The sequence below is a fragment of the Falco peregrinus genome, unplaced genomic scaffold, assembly GCF_023634155.1.
Source record: "Falco peregrinus isolate bFalPer1 unplaced genomic scaffold, bFalPer1.pri scaffold_35, whole genome shotgun sequence".
In the NCBI taxonomy this organism is placed as follows: Eukaryota; Metazoa; Chordata; class Aves; order Falconiformes; family Falconidae; genus Falco; species Falco peregrinus.
The window spans coordinates 1,298,543-1,313,523 of NW_026599603.1; the positions used below are offsets into that span (position 1 = coordinate 1,298,543).

General features: G+C 53.3%; 1 protein-coding gene across 1 annotated transcript in view; it reads left to right on the forward strand.

The window, feature by feature from the left end:
• Positions 1-14,333, forward strand: part of LOC106112480 (hydrocephalus-inducing protein homolog) — a 63,511-nt gene extending 49,178 nt beyond the window's left edge. The window contains exons 16-20 of the mRNA XM_055793354.1: positions 264-364; positions 1,612-1,759; positions 2,236-2,391; positions 5,694-5,846; positions 14,091-14,333. Coding sequence (XP_055649329.1) covers positions 264-364; positions 1,612-1,759; positions 2,236-2,391; positions 5,694-5,846; positions 14,091-14,333 — 801 coding nt within the window. The remainder of the gene's footprint in view (positions 1-263; positions 365-1,611; positions 1,760-2,235; positions 2,392-5,693; positions 5,847-14,090) is intronic.
• The last annotated feature ends 648 nt before the right edge of the window (positions 14,334-14,981 follow it).

Genomic DNA, 14,981 nt, shown 5'->3' on the forward strand with positions numbered 1-14,981 from the left:
AATACAGTGGTGAGTAGACCATGAGTTGTGCTTTGATTTAGCTTACACGTGCCCTGGTGTGCAAGGTGTATTTCACAGGTGGGGTTTGTCAGCAGAGTTTTGTTACTGGGAAAGGCAGTGGTCCACACGTGGAGCAGCAGCAGAAGCAAGGCAAAACACTCCCTTTCCTTAGCGTGGAAGGAGAAGGGCAGGACACCACACGTGCGTGGCTGATGGCTTCTGGGAGTGCTGAAGTATTTGACGCCGCTCTTCTCCTCTACCAGGTCACCCTGTGTTCCAACACGGTGAGGCAATACGAGCTGGCGCTGGTGCTGGACGTGGATGGTGTTGGCCAGGAGGTGTTGGCGCTGCCTCTCACAGCCAGGTACCGGCGCTTTCCTTGCAGCTGGCCACCTTTCCCCACGTAGCCAGGCCCAGCACGCTGCCTGGCGTGTGGTGTGCTGGCTGCCGCCCCAAAGGAGAAATGGTGCTTCATGAGCTGGTTCTGCCCAGCTCGCTGTGAGCACAGCCGTGCTTTGCCAGCGGCCCTGTTGAGAAGCACCTGTGCTCCGTGCTCAGGGCCATGCCTTTCTTGTTCTGTTTTGAAGGCAACAGTGCTTATATTCCTTGTTGGCCCGTCGTCTGGGACTTGAGGAGTAACGAATCTGCAAAGGGCTGCCCCTGCTTCTCCCTGCAAGCGGTGGGCTTGTGTTGGGTTGGCCCAAAATGCAGCATTTGTTTGGAAGGCAGCGAGCAGCCTGCTGAAAGCTGGGGTCTGGCTCAGTTAATGAAGGCATGTGCAAATGGGAAAGGGGCTTACGGCAGGAGTGGTGGGGGGAAACTAAAGGGGAAACTCGTCCTTGGTGTGGCAGGTGAGCTCAGCTCTCTCTGGTTCTCTTGAGCATGAACGTTCCCAGACTTAAGCCAAAAGCTGCTCTTGCTGCAGCCACGCTCAATGGCGTTGCGCCGCAGCGGGTGCCAGTTTAATGACGAGAGGGACACAGTTCTCTGGTGCTGTTCCCTCTCCCAGGCAGTCAGCCAGGCGGTGCCTGGGCTGCAATTTTGTAAAACGAGTGGGAATGGGAAGAGTCAGTGTGTGGGCTGGTGTGTGGAGGACCCAGGCAGCTGCAGGAGCTGGGAGAGGCTGGTCACCCACTGCGAGAGGCAGGCGGTGCTGGTGCCCTCCATCGCGGGGGCAAGCGGCTGAGGTTTCAGGCAGGGCGAGAGCGGTACGGGAGAGGAGGGAGTTGCTTTTACTGAGATGCGGGAGTCTTGTTTTCCTTGAGCTTTGGGGAGCGCTGGTCCTCAGCGGGAAGGCTCCCGCAGAGCTCGTGCCTTGCTGGGACTGTGGGAGGGTCCTTGCCGGCCTCCTGGGGCAAAGGAGGGGCAAAGCTTGATGAGAGAGCACTGGGGCAGGGCACTGGGCAGCCTCTGCCACGGGAGTCTGGGGCTGCCCCTCCTTTACAAGAGTCTGTTGATAAAAAAGAAGTTAGAGGTGAGTGATTGCTGTAGAGGTAGGAAACGTCTGTCTGGCAGAGACAAATGCCTTGTGTCTATTTCATGCTGTTTGGGGAGTGAACAACTTCTGCATTCTCTGTGTCTCTAATTCCTTTTGGTCATCTCTTCACCCAGATGTGTGGTTCCTCCGCTGCACGTGCTCAGCCCTGTTCTGAGATTCGGACGGTGCTTTCTGAAATTCCCTTACGAGCGGACACTGACCCTTCTGAATGACAGTGATCTTCCAGGCTGCTATGGAGTCCTTCCTCAGGTTTGGCATTGCGTTCGCCTCCTGCCCTCCAACGTCGTTATCGAGGGGTTTATTAGGAAAAAAGGGGGTTTGGAGAAGACCTTGCTGTTTAGTGTTCAAACCTAAAGTTTTGCAGAGAACGGGAAGCTACCTGAATATGAACTTCAGGAGCAGTTTGAACTCTTTAGGAAGCAGTTTTGGTTCTAGTCTTTGGGGTGCTTTCATGCAGAACTTTGAGGGTTGTGAAAAGCAGCTGCAAGGAGGCCGCCAGCACCGGAGTGGGTGTTTGTGGGTGCAGCAGCTTTTGGACCCTGTGAGGATGCTACTTAGCCCCATATAAATCTTGCACCTTGCGTTGCGCTTCTCTGCTTTCTCCTAGGGATTTTTAAAAATGCGGGTGAATTTCCATTGTAGTAGATGTTAAGGAGCTTGAAGTTTCCTCAGATTCTGAGGTTCTGTCAAATTCTGACAATTGTCTTCTTTGATTCTGTCCCTTATAGGAGCACAAGGAGGATGCTGCTGTGTGGTACTCCAGCCCTGTGCCGTGTGGGATTATCCAGCCTCACAGCTCGGTGGAGATCCCGTTTACGCTGGAAGCCCAGGCGATGGGAAGGCAGGACACTATTGCTAGTGTCTCAGTGTTTGGGAATGAAAGATCCCCGCTGGTGAGTGCTAGGCGAGATGCGTGCCTTTGTGTGACTCATCTTGGTGGGGCATAAAGTGTACTGGGGTTCTGCCAGGGAAAAGGAGAAGGTCATAATATGTGGCTGGTGTGGACAAGGAAAGAAGGGATTCGTGGCATAAGTAACAGCTAATGCCTAGAGAAGGGTGGTGTCCTCGTAGGCGTCTGAGATGGTGTTTAATTATGGGCGTGTGAAGCGGGATAACAAGCCCAGCCTGAAACCCAGAACAATTCCTGGGTCTCTCGCTCTCCTGCATCATTAGATGAGCAGCAACTGCTGCTTCATTAGAACTTTTGTTCAGGAGCACACAGGGACATTGCTGCATGCCGCTAAAGCAAGGGCGGTGTAGGAGGCCGTGCTGAAATGATGATTTCTGTAAAGCTGGATTTAAGCTTTCATGAAAGTCAGGTCCATCCCGCCTGAGAAATATCCATCATATCTCTTTGCCAAAAGCCCCATCCAAAGATGCATGAGACTCCACGCTGCTTGCATCTGGAGCACAGACTGTTGTGTGTTTGGTTTTTTTTTTTCCCTACCAAGCTTGGAAAGGGGTGAGGCGAAGCATTCCTGGACTAAAGCCTCCTACAAGACATTGGCATTCAGGCATGTACAGCAGCAACAACAAAGTGTAGGCAAGAGAATGTTGTATGTGGTGTCCTGGCTTCCACTGGCTGAAACAGAGAACAAATTTAGTTAATAATTTAATTTTAGAACCTTTTTAATTTAAAAGGAGATTAACTTTTGAAGCAGCTGTTTTAAAATGTCTTGTCCTCTCTCTGAGCACAGAAGGGGATATCAGAGGATTCCTGAGAACCTGAAGCTTTCTGTAACGGAAAGGAAGGCTGGCATTTTGAAAGCAAATGCAGGGCTATAAACTTTTTATAAAATGAATTGAAACGATGATGCCAAATCCCCTGGATGCCACTGATCATCTCAACCCCGGCTGCTGGGGATGTGCATGTAAACCAGTCAACAGCAAGGCCAGGCAATGCAGGCTTTGCAGGGAAGTCTCACGTTTGACAAAACAGTTGCTCGCAGATAGAAGGCATGCTTCCCTGGAAGAGGAGGGTTTCTCCCCACTGGAATAGCCAGTTGTTTAAATGTCACCTGGTTTTTGAGCTGCAGGTCCCTTGAAAAGCTTTTACCCTTGGGCTAACAATTTATAAATTGAAAGTTGACCTTACCTTAATCTTTTCTATTTGGCCGTGAACGTGTCGATGTTTTGCCCAAAGGGCGAGCATTTCAGCTGGAGAATCGTAGCTGTCCCTAAAGAAAGGACTAGATGCATTGCGTTTTCTATAGGTCTGTCTTCTGGTTGCAGTGCAGTTCCAGTAGTTCCCTGGTAGCTGACGCACCCAAAGCTTTCTGGGCTGGCAGAAGAGCTGGCTGTCTTGTTACATGTCCTGCGCTGGTGGCAGATCCTACCCGTACGGCTGCAAGTCTGACCTTGGGAATCGCTGCAGCGTGTTCCAATAGAACTTCAAAGCTCGTTCTTGCCTTCGGCTGGGGTGCCCAGTGTCGATGCCTGGTCTTTACCGCCATTTCAGGCGGAACGTGGTACAGATCTTTCATCCAGGTTGTGCAGAGTCCCTCCACAGCTCTGTTGTCGGGTATTTTGTTTGCAGGTGACCGCGTGCCAGCTTCAGTCTGGTGTGTGTCATCTGCATGAAGGAGCTGGTAAATCCCAGCCCTGGCGTTACTGGTGGCAAGGCAGCCTCGTGTGCCGCGGGCAGGGGTTTGGCAGCTGACCGCTGTCAGAATAAGCGGGCACTCGAGCACAGCTGTCCGCCAGGGTCAGATGCTCTTCGTTCATAAGTGATCAAATGTGACATGACCTACCTGTTGACAAAGCCAGAGGTGCTGGGGGGTGGGGTGGGGTGGGGCGGTGGCTGGTGGCTGTTTCTGTAGCTGTGGCAATATTGCTGATGGCAGAGCTGCCATCTCTTCTTGCTGCCTTTCCCTGTGCCATGTTGCCTGTAACGCTGTTGCATGGCATTTTTCTTGTCCCTTTTAAGAACCCTGTAGACGAAGGGGTTGGGGTTTTTGAAGCCCTCTCCTTGGTGGTGAGGATGCGTCGTGTTAGTACACAGGCTGACAGAAGCCAGCTTGCCTGGGCATCCTCCAGATGTTGTTCTGCTCATTCCCAAAGAGCTCTGCCCTGCCTTTGCTGCTGCTGTCCTGCTGTCACCAGGAGGCTGAGCTGGCTGGCGAGGCGCAGCTCTTCCCTGCAGCTCCTCCTTCCCGGGAGCTTTGGGCAGCATCGCCCAGACATGCATCGTCGTGCGTGGCTTCAGTTCCTTATTTTGGAGGCCCCAGCCTTGGTAGGTGAGGTTTTTGGCTCTTAGTTGCATGCATCAGTGGCCTGTCAAGGGATGAGCATTTCTGGATGCTGCTGCTTCTGGCTGAGTTGGGCTGGTGATTCTGACAGCTGTCAATGCCACTTCCTTGAGCCAGACATCATTAAAGGTTGTACACGGTGGAGGCTGGTTTCTTTTTCGGTTAAATCGTACTCTGTGCCCTCCAGTGAATCATACAGCATCTGGTCAGCATTGGGAGTTTTATGCATTCAGATCCTGTTGAAGTGTTGAGGTGTTTGGAACCAGTAAAATCCACAGCAAGACTGGACAAATTCTCCTTGTTTTTAATGATGTGGGAAGGTGGTTTAGCAAAGGGATCCGTGTTCCTCCTCCAGTAGTCTGTGCCAGTTCTGCAAGGAGAAAGCTTTTTGGGTCTGACTGTCAAGAGGAAAAACACGGCTTGAATGATGTAATGAATAATTAATGCCTGTTATTCATGTCATACCGGCAATGCACCTAGGCACACATCAGAGGCAAGTAACTTGCACGATCTCTGCTCTGAAGAGCCTGCTTCGCTTCTGGCTTGTGCTGATTTTCAGAGGTGCATTTTTGGGAATGTCAGAGAAGTAACCGTCCAAGTGTCACTGTGCAGCAGCAGCGGTCAGGGAGGTTTGGGGCTCGGCTGAGCAGCAGAAGGAGCGGGAGCAGGCACAAGGCAGAGAAAGGAGAGCTAACTGTGGAGGAGGTCTGGAAAGGAGAGCGTGGGACCCAGGGTTTCTCTGTCCCCTGAGAACGGGAGCTTGTGGCTTTCAGATGGGATCGCTCCCGAGCCTGCACTTGCCCCAGGCCTTCTGTTTCAGCCTTGCAACACTGAAAACTTCCAACAGCCGTACTTATCGCCCCGTCGAGGAGGAACCTTAGAGCTGTCTCATATTTTTTAACTTCCCCTGCTTTTCTTTTTTCTTTCCTACCTGCTTCCTGGAGCAGAATGTGTCTTTAGTGAGCGTTGGAGAAGAACCGGTTGTCTATGTGCATCCGAGGGAGATAAATTTCGGCAGTATTCAAGTTCTACAAGATGCGTCCAAAAGTCTCCACCTCTCCAATCAGGCTGTCATCCCTGCATCCTTCTGTGTAGAGATGGTAAGTATCTGTGGGGCTGTTTCCCAATGAAAATTGACTGGTCTGTAGCAGCCTGTGGCTTGATTTTTACATGCACCGTTTCCATATTGCTGTCTCGGAGAGAAAGCAAGGCATTCCGTCCCAACGCAGCGAGAGAAGCCTGGCTCTGGGGGCAGTTTTAGCTGGGGCACCCCTCAGTAAAGTAGACAGCTTGCATAGACGCTTGTGCAGAAAGGAGTCTGGATCATCTTTACAAGTTTTCCCTTTGTTTTCTGGAGGGTATTTAACCGAGAGTCGTGTCTTTGGAACTCTGAGATCAAGAGGCCCCTGTGGCCCTTTGCTCCTGGAAGGGCATGGATTTCCCGACACTTTCCCCATTAGGTCTGCGTTTGCTTTGTGTCAGACTGCTGTTTGTGACAGTCTGGGGTGTGAAGTTTGTCCTCAGCCTGGTTGTGGTGAGGTGAGTTTCACACCTGCTGGGGGCCCAACCAGCTGTGGTGTTGCACAAACATGTAACGGTAAGGGTTGTGTAGCTACAGGGTCTGTGGGCTCCGTCGCGTTGCAGAGCATCTCCGGGGGCCAGCCGCAGGGAAAGGCCGTTGAACTGATGGAGGCCGCAGCTGACAAGCTGCGTGGCAGGTGGCAGGAGGCGGTTGGGTTGCTGCCCTGGCGGGGGGGGGCAGGGCTGGTGCAGCCAGGGAGGGCTCCGTGCGGAGGCTGGGTGGGATGTGCCGCTCACTGGAGGTGGGATCTGTGAGGGGCTTAAAAACAGGGTTGGGGGGAGGTTTGTTCTGCTCCACGCTAGGTGGGCTGGATTTGTGGAGCTGGTTCACCCAGGCCTGGCTCTGTGGGCTTGGTTGGGTCTGCGGGTAAAGCATCAGGCAGCGTGCGAGAGGCCAGGCTCAGCCTCCTGGGCCAAGGAGGAGGGGGACGAATTTCCTCCTTGCTGCTTTTCCAGCTGTTTGGGGGACAAAGGTAACCTCCAAGTGGGGGAGGGATTCCCAGGGCAGCTTTCTCTGAATCCACCATGAAAACCCACTTTCCATCTGTGGCGAGAGCAAGCCACCAGGGATGGCTGGTACTGGTGTTGAAATGATGGGTTTGCATGCCTGTCGCAGGCAGTGACCCGCAGAGCTGTTCGGGTCCTGCTGTCCCGGTGCAATGCCTCCCTCCTCCCCGGGCAGCTCGCGGTGTAGCCGGGGGGCTTGCAGGGTACATCTGCCCCTCCGTTGCCTCAGGGCCCTAACCCATGGGACTGGGCAATAAAGCCTGTCGTGCTTCACCGCCATCTCTGCCAGTCCTGGGGCTGATCAGTCACTAGAGCAGTAACACGAGGCGGCTCAGGGACGGTTTCTTTGCCTGCAATAAAGACGGGCTCTGCTTGAGCAGTGGCTTGGACCAGATGATCTCCAGAGGTCTCGCCAGCCCCAGCCGCTCTGTGACTCTGTGTGTGATGATCCCCCCTGCTGACTCCACGGGGCCGAGTTCCCCCATGGTGAGCATCTCTGCTTTTCAGGGCAGCTGCTGCTCTCATGGAGACGTGCCAGGAGGCAGGTCCTGGGAACCTGCTCCATCAGCCGCTTCACCAAAGGCTCTTCAGACAGACTCCGGGCACGGTGCTGCTGAGGCTGCCTGATGGGAGCAGCGCGGGCGTGGGCGAGATGTGCCCGAGCTGCGCCCTGGCCCTCAGCAGCTGCCTGCTCTGCCGCTCTTTTGCTGCCCCAGTTGAAGTTTTGCCCTTGGCTGCCTTACGCTGCCTGGCAGCTCCTTGACGGGAAGCAGAGGGGACTGAATAATTGTGGAGATAAAGCCTGGGATGCAGTCGGGCGTCAGGGTGACGCGCACGTGTCCACCTGAGAGCGGAGCAGGCTGGGCTGTGCCTTAGCCCAGCTGATGGGTGACACGGGCATCCTTCATTCCCCCGTGTCCCTGAACCCAAGCCTTGTGTCCTCTAAAGCGCCAAAGCCGCTGCTCTGATTCCTGCTTGGAGGTTGCTGCAGGGGGGTGAGCCGTGATTTCCCTGTCTCCCATTTGTTGGCCAGTCTGCAAACGGTGGCTGTGAGGCTCAGAGATCATGGTCTCCACTTGAAAGAGCGAGTTATTGACTGAAATTTTCACAGGAGCGTTGCATCGGGAATGTTATGCGCACTGACCAGCAGCTTGACGAACTGAACGAGGTTAATTTGAGGGGCAGCAACAGGGCAAACGAAAGGCTGGTGTCTTGTTTGAAACAGAAAAGGAAGATGCTGTAATGCTGATGGCCGTGCTGCCACCCCGATGGTACTCTTAACCGTCGAGTGAAAATTGCTCTTCCTGTTAAGGCAAGCTTGCTGCTCGCTTTGGGGGAGGCAAGATCATTACCTGAGCAAGCCAGGATGATTTGTGGTGAACTTCACTTTGGGACAGTGACTTCAGGAATTACTTGCAGTTCCCCTCAGGCACCAGCTTCCCTGTACCCCTCTCCTCTCTGCTGGGTGTGTTGTGTCTGTTCTATTCTCAGTTGCAGGGAGCAGCAGGGAGGGAGTATCTCTGCCACCAGAAGAAAATAAATAAAACCCTGCCAAATCTGTGTGTTGAGATGGGGCTTTTTGGGTGGGAAGAGGGTTGTAGGGACTGCATACCCGCGTCCTCGGTTGGCTTATCCCTGCTTGCCAGGGTGTCTGCAGCTCTGCGACCCTTGGGACCAGTGTGTCATCCTGTGCTCACCCAGTGAATCCTGTGTCTGTCGGGTGTGCTTTTCCCTGTCAGATTGCTTTCCCAGCTGCCAGGCAGCCCAGCCTGCTAGGGAATCCTCTGGATCCAGCGAGGGGGGGATTTTTGTCTGTCTTGGGTAAAAAAAGACTGGAGCAATGGGTCAACATGAAGGAGCTGTTGCAGCTTAGCTGGGGGCTGATGTAACCTGCTGATAAAAGTGGCTGTTTCTCCTCCTTGCTCCGCTGTCATCTTCTTTTCCTGCCTCCCTAAGTGACTGATTTTTGCCATATTGACAAGTGCCAAAGGCTTGTTATGGATAGATGGAAGTGTTTGCTCTCCCTGCAGAAAGGAAAAAGCATCGTTCTTAGATCATTTCCTACTTGTTCTTTGTCATGCTGTCTTCTCAGGGATCTTTTGTGTGACTGCTAAGGTTGACATCTCTTGGCATCACAGAAGGCAGCTGCGTATCACGTCTCTGTGATCAGGAAAGAAAAGACAGGCCTAGGGTGTAATTTTTCTTAATCAGTGGCAGCTTTCTTCTGCCTGCATAACCCCCGTGCTGGGTCTGTTATATGCTACCGCAGGGTGGCAAATGGTTTCCCAGTGCCTTGTAACGAGGAGGAGACAGAAAAGCTTCCTTGGGGTTTCCTCTTCTCATGACAGTCGTAATGCGGGGTCCTGTCTCCTTCAGCCTGAGCCCTGAGCTCCCGGATCCAGAGCCCTGTGCTCCAGGTGAAGCTCGCTGCTGCCTGGTTTCCAGCAGTGCTTGTACAGCCAGCTGGGTTGTCTTCAGGAGGGTGCCTGGTGGCTCAGTGCAGATCCCCGTCTGCGTTCCCAGGGATGAGCTGCTGCCACATTCAACTGGAGCTGACCTTGCAGCATAGACCAAGATTTCGTTGGTTGGTTGGTTTTTTTTTTTTTAAAAAAAAAAAAAAAAAAGCTGTACCTGGTTATCTTGTCACTGGGATTCGCTGTGGATAACTCCATGGATTTTTCAGGCAGCGTATAAAGGCTCTTGGTCAGGTGCGGTGTAAGCAAGGGCAGAACACGCAGTTCCCATACTCTCTGCTCCCCTGTAGTGCAGGATTTGTTTCATTTACTAATTTCATTGCTTATTCCCTCAAGCTTTTGATGACATTGCTTTTATTAATGAAATGGCCATATGGAAAGACCGCAAAACACGGAGATAAACTTCCAAACAGTGCTGATGCTGCTTTAGTGACTCTGTTTCTGGGTCTGGCTGACGGGCGATTCTGTTGCTCTCTGAGCAAACCGTGCAGGTTGCGGGCAGTGAAGGCTTCGAAGAGCACATCAGCATTGTCTGCAGTTCTCCCCAGCTACTCTCGCTGAAGTCGGAGCAGACTTCAATCAGCAAGAGGATGGTTTTCAAATCTACTGTAAATCACTCCCCCCGCCCCCAAAGCAGCTGAATAATTGGCCAGCCTGTCAGTGTTTGCTCATAGTGAGACAGAGGCAGACAGTGCTGCGCCCTTCTCATGATATCTGCAGTGCTGTTTAGAAATTAGGGTTAAATTAACTTTCCAGGGTACGGGCAGCACTAGCCCTGCATATGTGGCCTCTTCCAAGGTGAGCAGAAGTTTTGAAGATGGATAGGCTTAACTCTTTCCTGAGCTGTCCCACCAGAGCCTCATGGTGCTCCAAAAGCTCACCTTTAGAATGAAACCCTTGGTTTGGCTTTAAAGGCTGTGTTTTGCTTATACACAGCGGTACCAGTTTGTGCATTTCCACCCAGTTTGGTTTTGCCGGAGCCCTTTGTTGTAGCTGACAGGGCCTGGAAACACACAGCATCAGTCGTGAACAGGGCTCGTGGCCAGGAGCGTCCAGTCTCATGCTGGTGAGGGGTTGTACCAAAAGCTGAGGAAGGTAAAAGGCTGTTTCCCTCCCAGTGTCACTCAGGCTTAGGTCCAGGGCACGTGGGCCTTAAAAGAGGGAGCAAAGGTTTGGAGGAGACCTTGGAAAAGGTGCCTGAAACCTGGCCTCAGGGAAGAGTTTGGATTTTATGGCATCCGGTATCTTCTATGGGTTCATGGTCTTTCAAAATTGCTGTGTTTCAGTAATGGAAGAAATTGTTACTCTGCTCATCTAGGAGAAGGGAACTTGTCGCATTGTGCTGCACCCGCTGGCCAACAGGGTTCAAGAAGGGTAGAAGTCTTCAAGGCAGTTACGCTGCTACAGGCCAGAGTGACTCAGCTGAGCTCTCTTCCCAAGGGAAAAGCCGGAGGATTTTGGTTGTTCAATCCTGTGCTTGGCAGCAGCTGGCCAAGCCGTGTCCGTGTCCTGGCTGGAGAGCCCCGATGTGCAGAGTGGTGGCACTGGTCTCCCCAGCCCAGCGGGGAGGGCAGATGGGACCTGGAGGGCTGAGCAATGGCCAGGGGACACAAATGGAGACAAGCTTTGCTGGCTCACTCAGCAGCTGCTGTTAGCTGAAGCAAGTGTGACAAATTGGGCTCCGTTGTCGGTGGCAGTGAGTGCCACACTTTAATTCTTTTTTCTTTTCTTTTTTTTTTTCCACTGGCTTTAGAAGCTCTGCCTTGATTTCACAAAACTTCTCCTTGCTGGTGCTCTGGGGCAGAGGCTCAACCAAAGCGGTCCCCCTGCTTTTGCCGAGGAGATGCTGGTGCCGAGGTGCCAGGAGGAGGCTGGTGGCTGGTGGGAGCATCCGGCCAGCCTTGTGCTCTGATCCCCACCCTGTGGGCCTTAGGGTGCTTCTGGGCTCTTTCTGCCACTGGCAGTTTGTGCGGGTGAGGAGTCACTCTGCTATGAAGAGCACAGGCTCCCGCCCCTTAGGACAGCTAAAGCCCCTGGGACAAGGCTCCGTGCGCAGCTGATGTGGTGGGGGGTTATTTCCCCTTCGTGCGTGACCCCCACTGGGGGCGGTGGATCCGCCTGACGAGGTGTGAGCGCTCTCTCGCCAGAGCTATGGCTTGGTAAAGTACAGCTGCATTTTTCATGTTGAGTTCTGCTGCTTCTTCCACTCGTGCAAGGCTGGAATGACCAGATGGCTTCCATTAACGGGCTCAAAGTAACTTGCAGAGGGCAGCGTGGTGGGTCCTCGGCCATCCCTTGGGGCAGCCATCCAGCCGTCCATCTCTGATGCGCGCTGATGCCCGCTAGAAGCAAACGTTGGCAGCTCTTATTCCCAATGAAATCTGTCCCAGGAGAAGCTAACGATCTCAGCGCTGAGCTTCTCGAAGCGGTTGATGCCAGCCCTTGCCTGGCGCTCTGGCTCTGGCGTCCAGTGGTGCAGGCTCCTGCAGGGACAGAAATAGCTGCTGTCTTTGTCTGCCCAGCACGTGCAGCTATTGCATCGTGTCCTGGAGCATTCAAGCCTAAGCAAGGAGCAGGGATCTTGTCAGAAGTTAGATTTTGGCCTTCAGAGCAGGGGGATGGATGCTTTTAGCGTGTTCCCAAGGGATTTCTTGTCTCTGGGACACAACCTGGACCGGTGTAGGCAGAAGCTGACCTAAAAACCTGAGCGGAGCTGGTCCGGCAGAGCCTTTTGGTCCTGGCAGGTCTCCTGTTCAGCGGTGCACTGTGCTGCCCCTGGGACCCACACCAGATGCTAACGGAAAGGATGAGGATGCGATGCAAATCGTGCTCCTCCGGAGTGGGCTATTGGCCTGGCAGGGCACGGTGGGTCTGCGCTGGGTCACCCTGGGACACTGCGAGTCTGGCTCCATCGAGACAGCCTGTCATTGTTCCTCAGTAATAGTTCCTTGGGTACAACTTACTGCGCGGCTTGTTGCCAAGCTGTGATAAATGAGCTTTGTCAGATAGCAGACTTGCAGATTCACCTCTGGAGCAGAGCTATCGGGTCTCCTTTTCAAGCAAGCTGCTCGGTGTCAGCGTGAATCGGAGGAGAAGTTGTACATTAACGTCAGTGAAAACCTAACGCCCACTGGCTCGGTGTGAATGAGCTGGCTGGGTAGCCCTTGGCTGGCGGCAGCGCAGCCGATGCCTCCGAGGCCAGCGACCAGCTGCAGGGACCACAGGGGAGGGTTGGTGGGAATCCTCCGTGGTCAGTGAGGTCCCAGTGTTTACCCCGTGGCAGCCACCTGCCTCCATCCCAGTCTCGTCTTGCTTTTTTAAAAATTTTTTTCAAGACTCTTTTTTTGAAGCCCTAGAGGACAAATTAAATGGAGCTGAGTGTATAAATGTTGCTGGTGCCTGGAATCGTTTTGATGCCTTTGGCACGCTCCGTTATGGGATGCAGGCATGCAGCCCTGACCTGCTCTACGTGGAGGGCACAGCCAGCCTAAGGAGCTAGCGTAGCGGGAGCACCTACGCTTGCTGCTGGGACCCTGAATGCTCAGCAAGTTATCGCTTCCCTGGCCTCCAGCTAGCCTTCACCTTGTCAGCAGAGGTCATTTTGGGGTGTTATTTTAAATGTTTCTGTGACTTCAAAGTGCTGCTTGGTTTTCTGCTGCTCTTCTCCCTTGGGCTGGCTGGTGTCCTGTTAGAGCTCAGAGCTGCCAGCCCGCCGGACGGAAACTCGAGCTAACTTCACCTGGATCGAGCACTTGCTTTTATCATGTCAGGCCTCTGAGCACACCATTGTTTTCTATTTAAAGGAAAAAAAAAAAAAAGAAAAGGAAAGTAACCCTCTCCTCGACAATACTGTAGAGTTTTGGATGAGTGGTGCCTGTCATCCCAAACACAGCGCTGAACTGTGATGCATGTAGCACTGATGCTGTGACGGACACTTGAAAGCCACGTGTCTGCATCCCAGTGCATTTCCTGCTGGCCCGGGAGCACTGCGTGCATTTCTCTTCTGCGAGCTTGCTCCTTGTGAATGTGGCTTTAGGTGGGCTGGAGGGGTCCAGCACCTCTGTTGCCCCATCCGTAGAGGGAGGCCCGTGAGGACCCAGAGGAAAAGAGTGCTTGGGAAGCCCAGGCCATGCCCACAGGGCACATGTCTTGTGGTTTTCTTTCTGCTTCTTGTTTCGCTGCCCTGCTATAAACACTTAGAGCTGACTTTGCCAAAGCAGAGGGCCTTGGGGCACCTCGCTGCAGGTGATGATCCGTGGGAACAGAGGGCTGCAGCCCTTGAGGGGCTGTTGAGAAGCCTGACTCTTGGGAAAGAAGACTTTGGGGTTTCATCAACCGCTTTTGCAAAGTTATTCTTTGGGGTCTCAGCAGTATCCCCCAGCCGTGTGGCTGCGGCGGGGGGACTGGAGCAGTCCTGGCTTCCTCTGGCCTGGAGCCTTTATGGCAGAGCCGGCCACCGTTGTCGGGAAGCCAGGAGATATCAAGTGGCTTCCCTGGGTGTGCCCTCCAAGAGGGAGGCTGGAGGGACAGTAGCATTCTCCTGAGGGTGAGCATCCCTTGGGTCAGACAAAGCTGGGTTAACAAAGTGAGTCTGTTAAGGGAGGGTAAAACAGAGGTTGTATGAGCTCCTGCACGGGTGCTGTTTCCAGGCACTGTAGCTCAGAGTTGGGGAAACGAAGCCTTCATGGTTTTTACCCTCATGTCTTTAATCCTTTTCTGCATCCCGCAGGAGACCAGGGTCCATGGTTTCCATCCTAAGTTACTGTTTGGCTCATCTTACAGGCTGGCAAACGCTCGCGCTGGAGGATTGAACCCAGTAAAGGAGTGATCCCCCCCGAGAGCGAGGTGTCTGTGGCCATCATAGCAAACTTGGACGACACCGAGAGATTTGAGGATGAGGTGAAGGTGTCCATAGAGAACAGCCACACCTACGTCATCCCCGTCCAGGCTGTCGGCACGGGCACAACGATTGTCACCGACAAACCCATTGCTCCGGAGCTCAACTTGGGCCTCCGCTTCAGGTAGGGATCTCTCGGCTCCCACTTCCCACATGGGCTCGGCAAGGAGTTTTGCTGTAGTCCTTCAGGCTAGTTGTTCTTCAGTGCTCGAGGTCCTGGCTCTGCTTCACCGAAGCCACAGGAACTCCTTTAGGAATGTTCTATGGCCATTTCAAAGTCGTTAGATACCCTCAGAAGCTACCAAAATGGAAACCAGTTGCTAGGTTGTCCCTGACTTGTCTTTAGTTGGAATATGTTTATTTCCATACTTTATCAAAGAATGAGCTGGAGGAAAACAGCAGGTCCCAGAAGCCTCCTGCTGGAAAATGCTACATTACAAGTATAAACATATTTCTGTTTGCAATAACGTTGCTTACCTTTCCAGTCGCTATGGACTATTCTCTCGCAAGAGTGGAAAACCTTGGTGGTAGCTTGTTAGCAACTCCTCGACTGAATTAATGGTGCTGGTTTATTTCCCTTGTGCCTGGGAGTCCTGCAGGAGCTGCCGAGTTTCTTTGCCCTGTATCATCCATCAGTTTGCTCGTCTTCCCCGATTCCCCGGCTGGGCCGCTCTTTAGAGGCGCTTGCTCTTCCCTCGTTTCCCCCGCCCGCTTTCCTTGCGGTCTGCCAGCACTGCGGCGGCGGCAGCCCGAGGCAGAAGCGAGCGAGGGTGCCT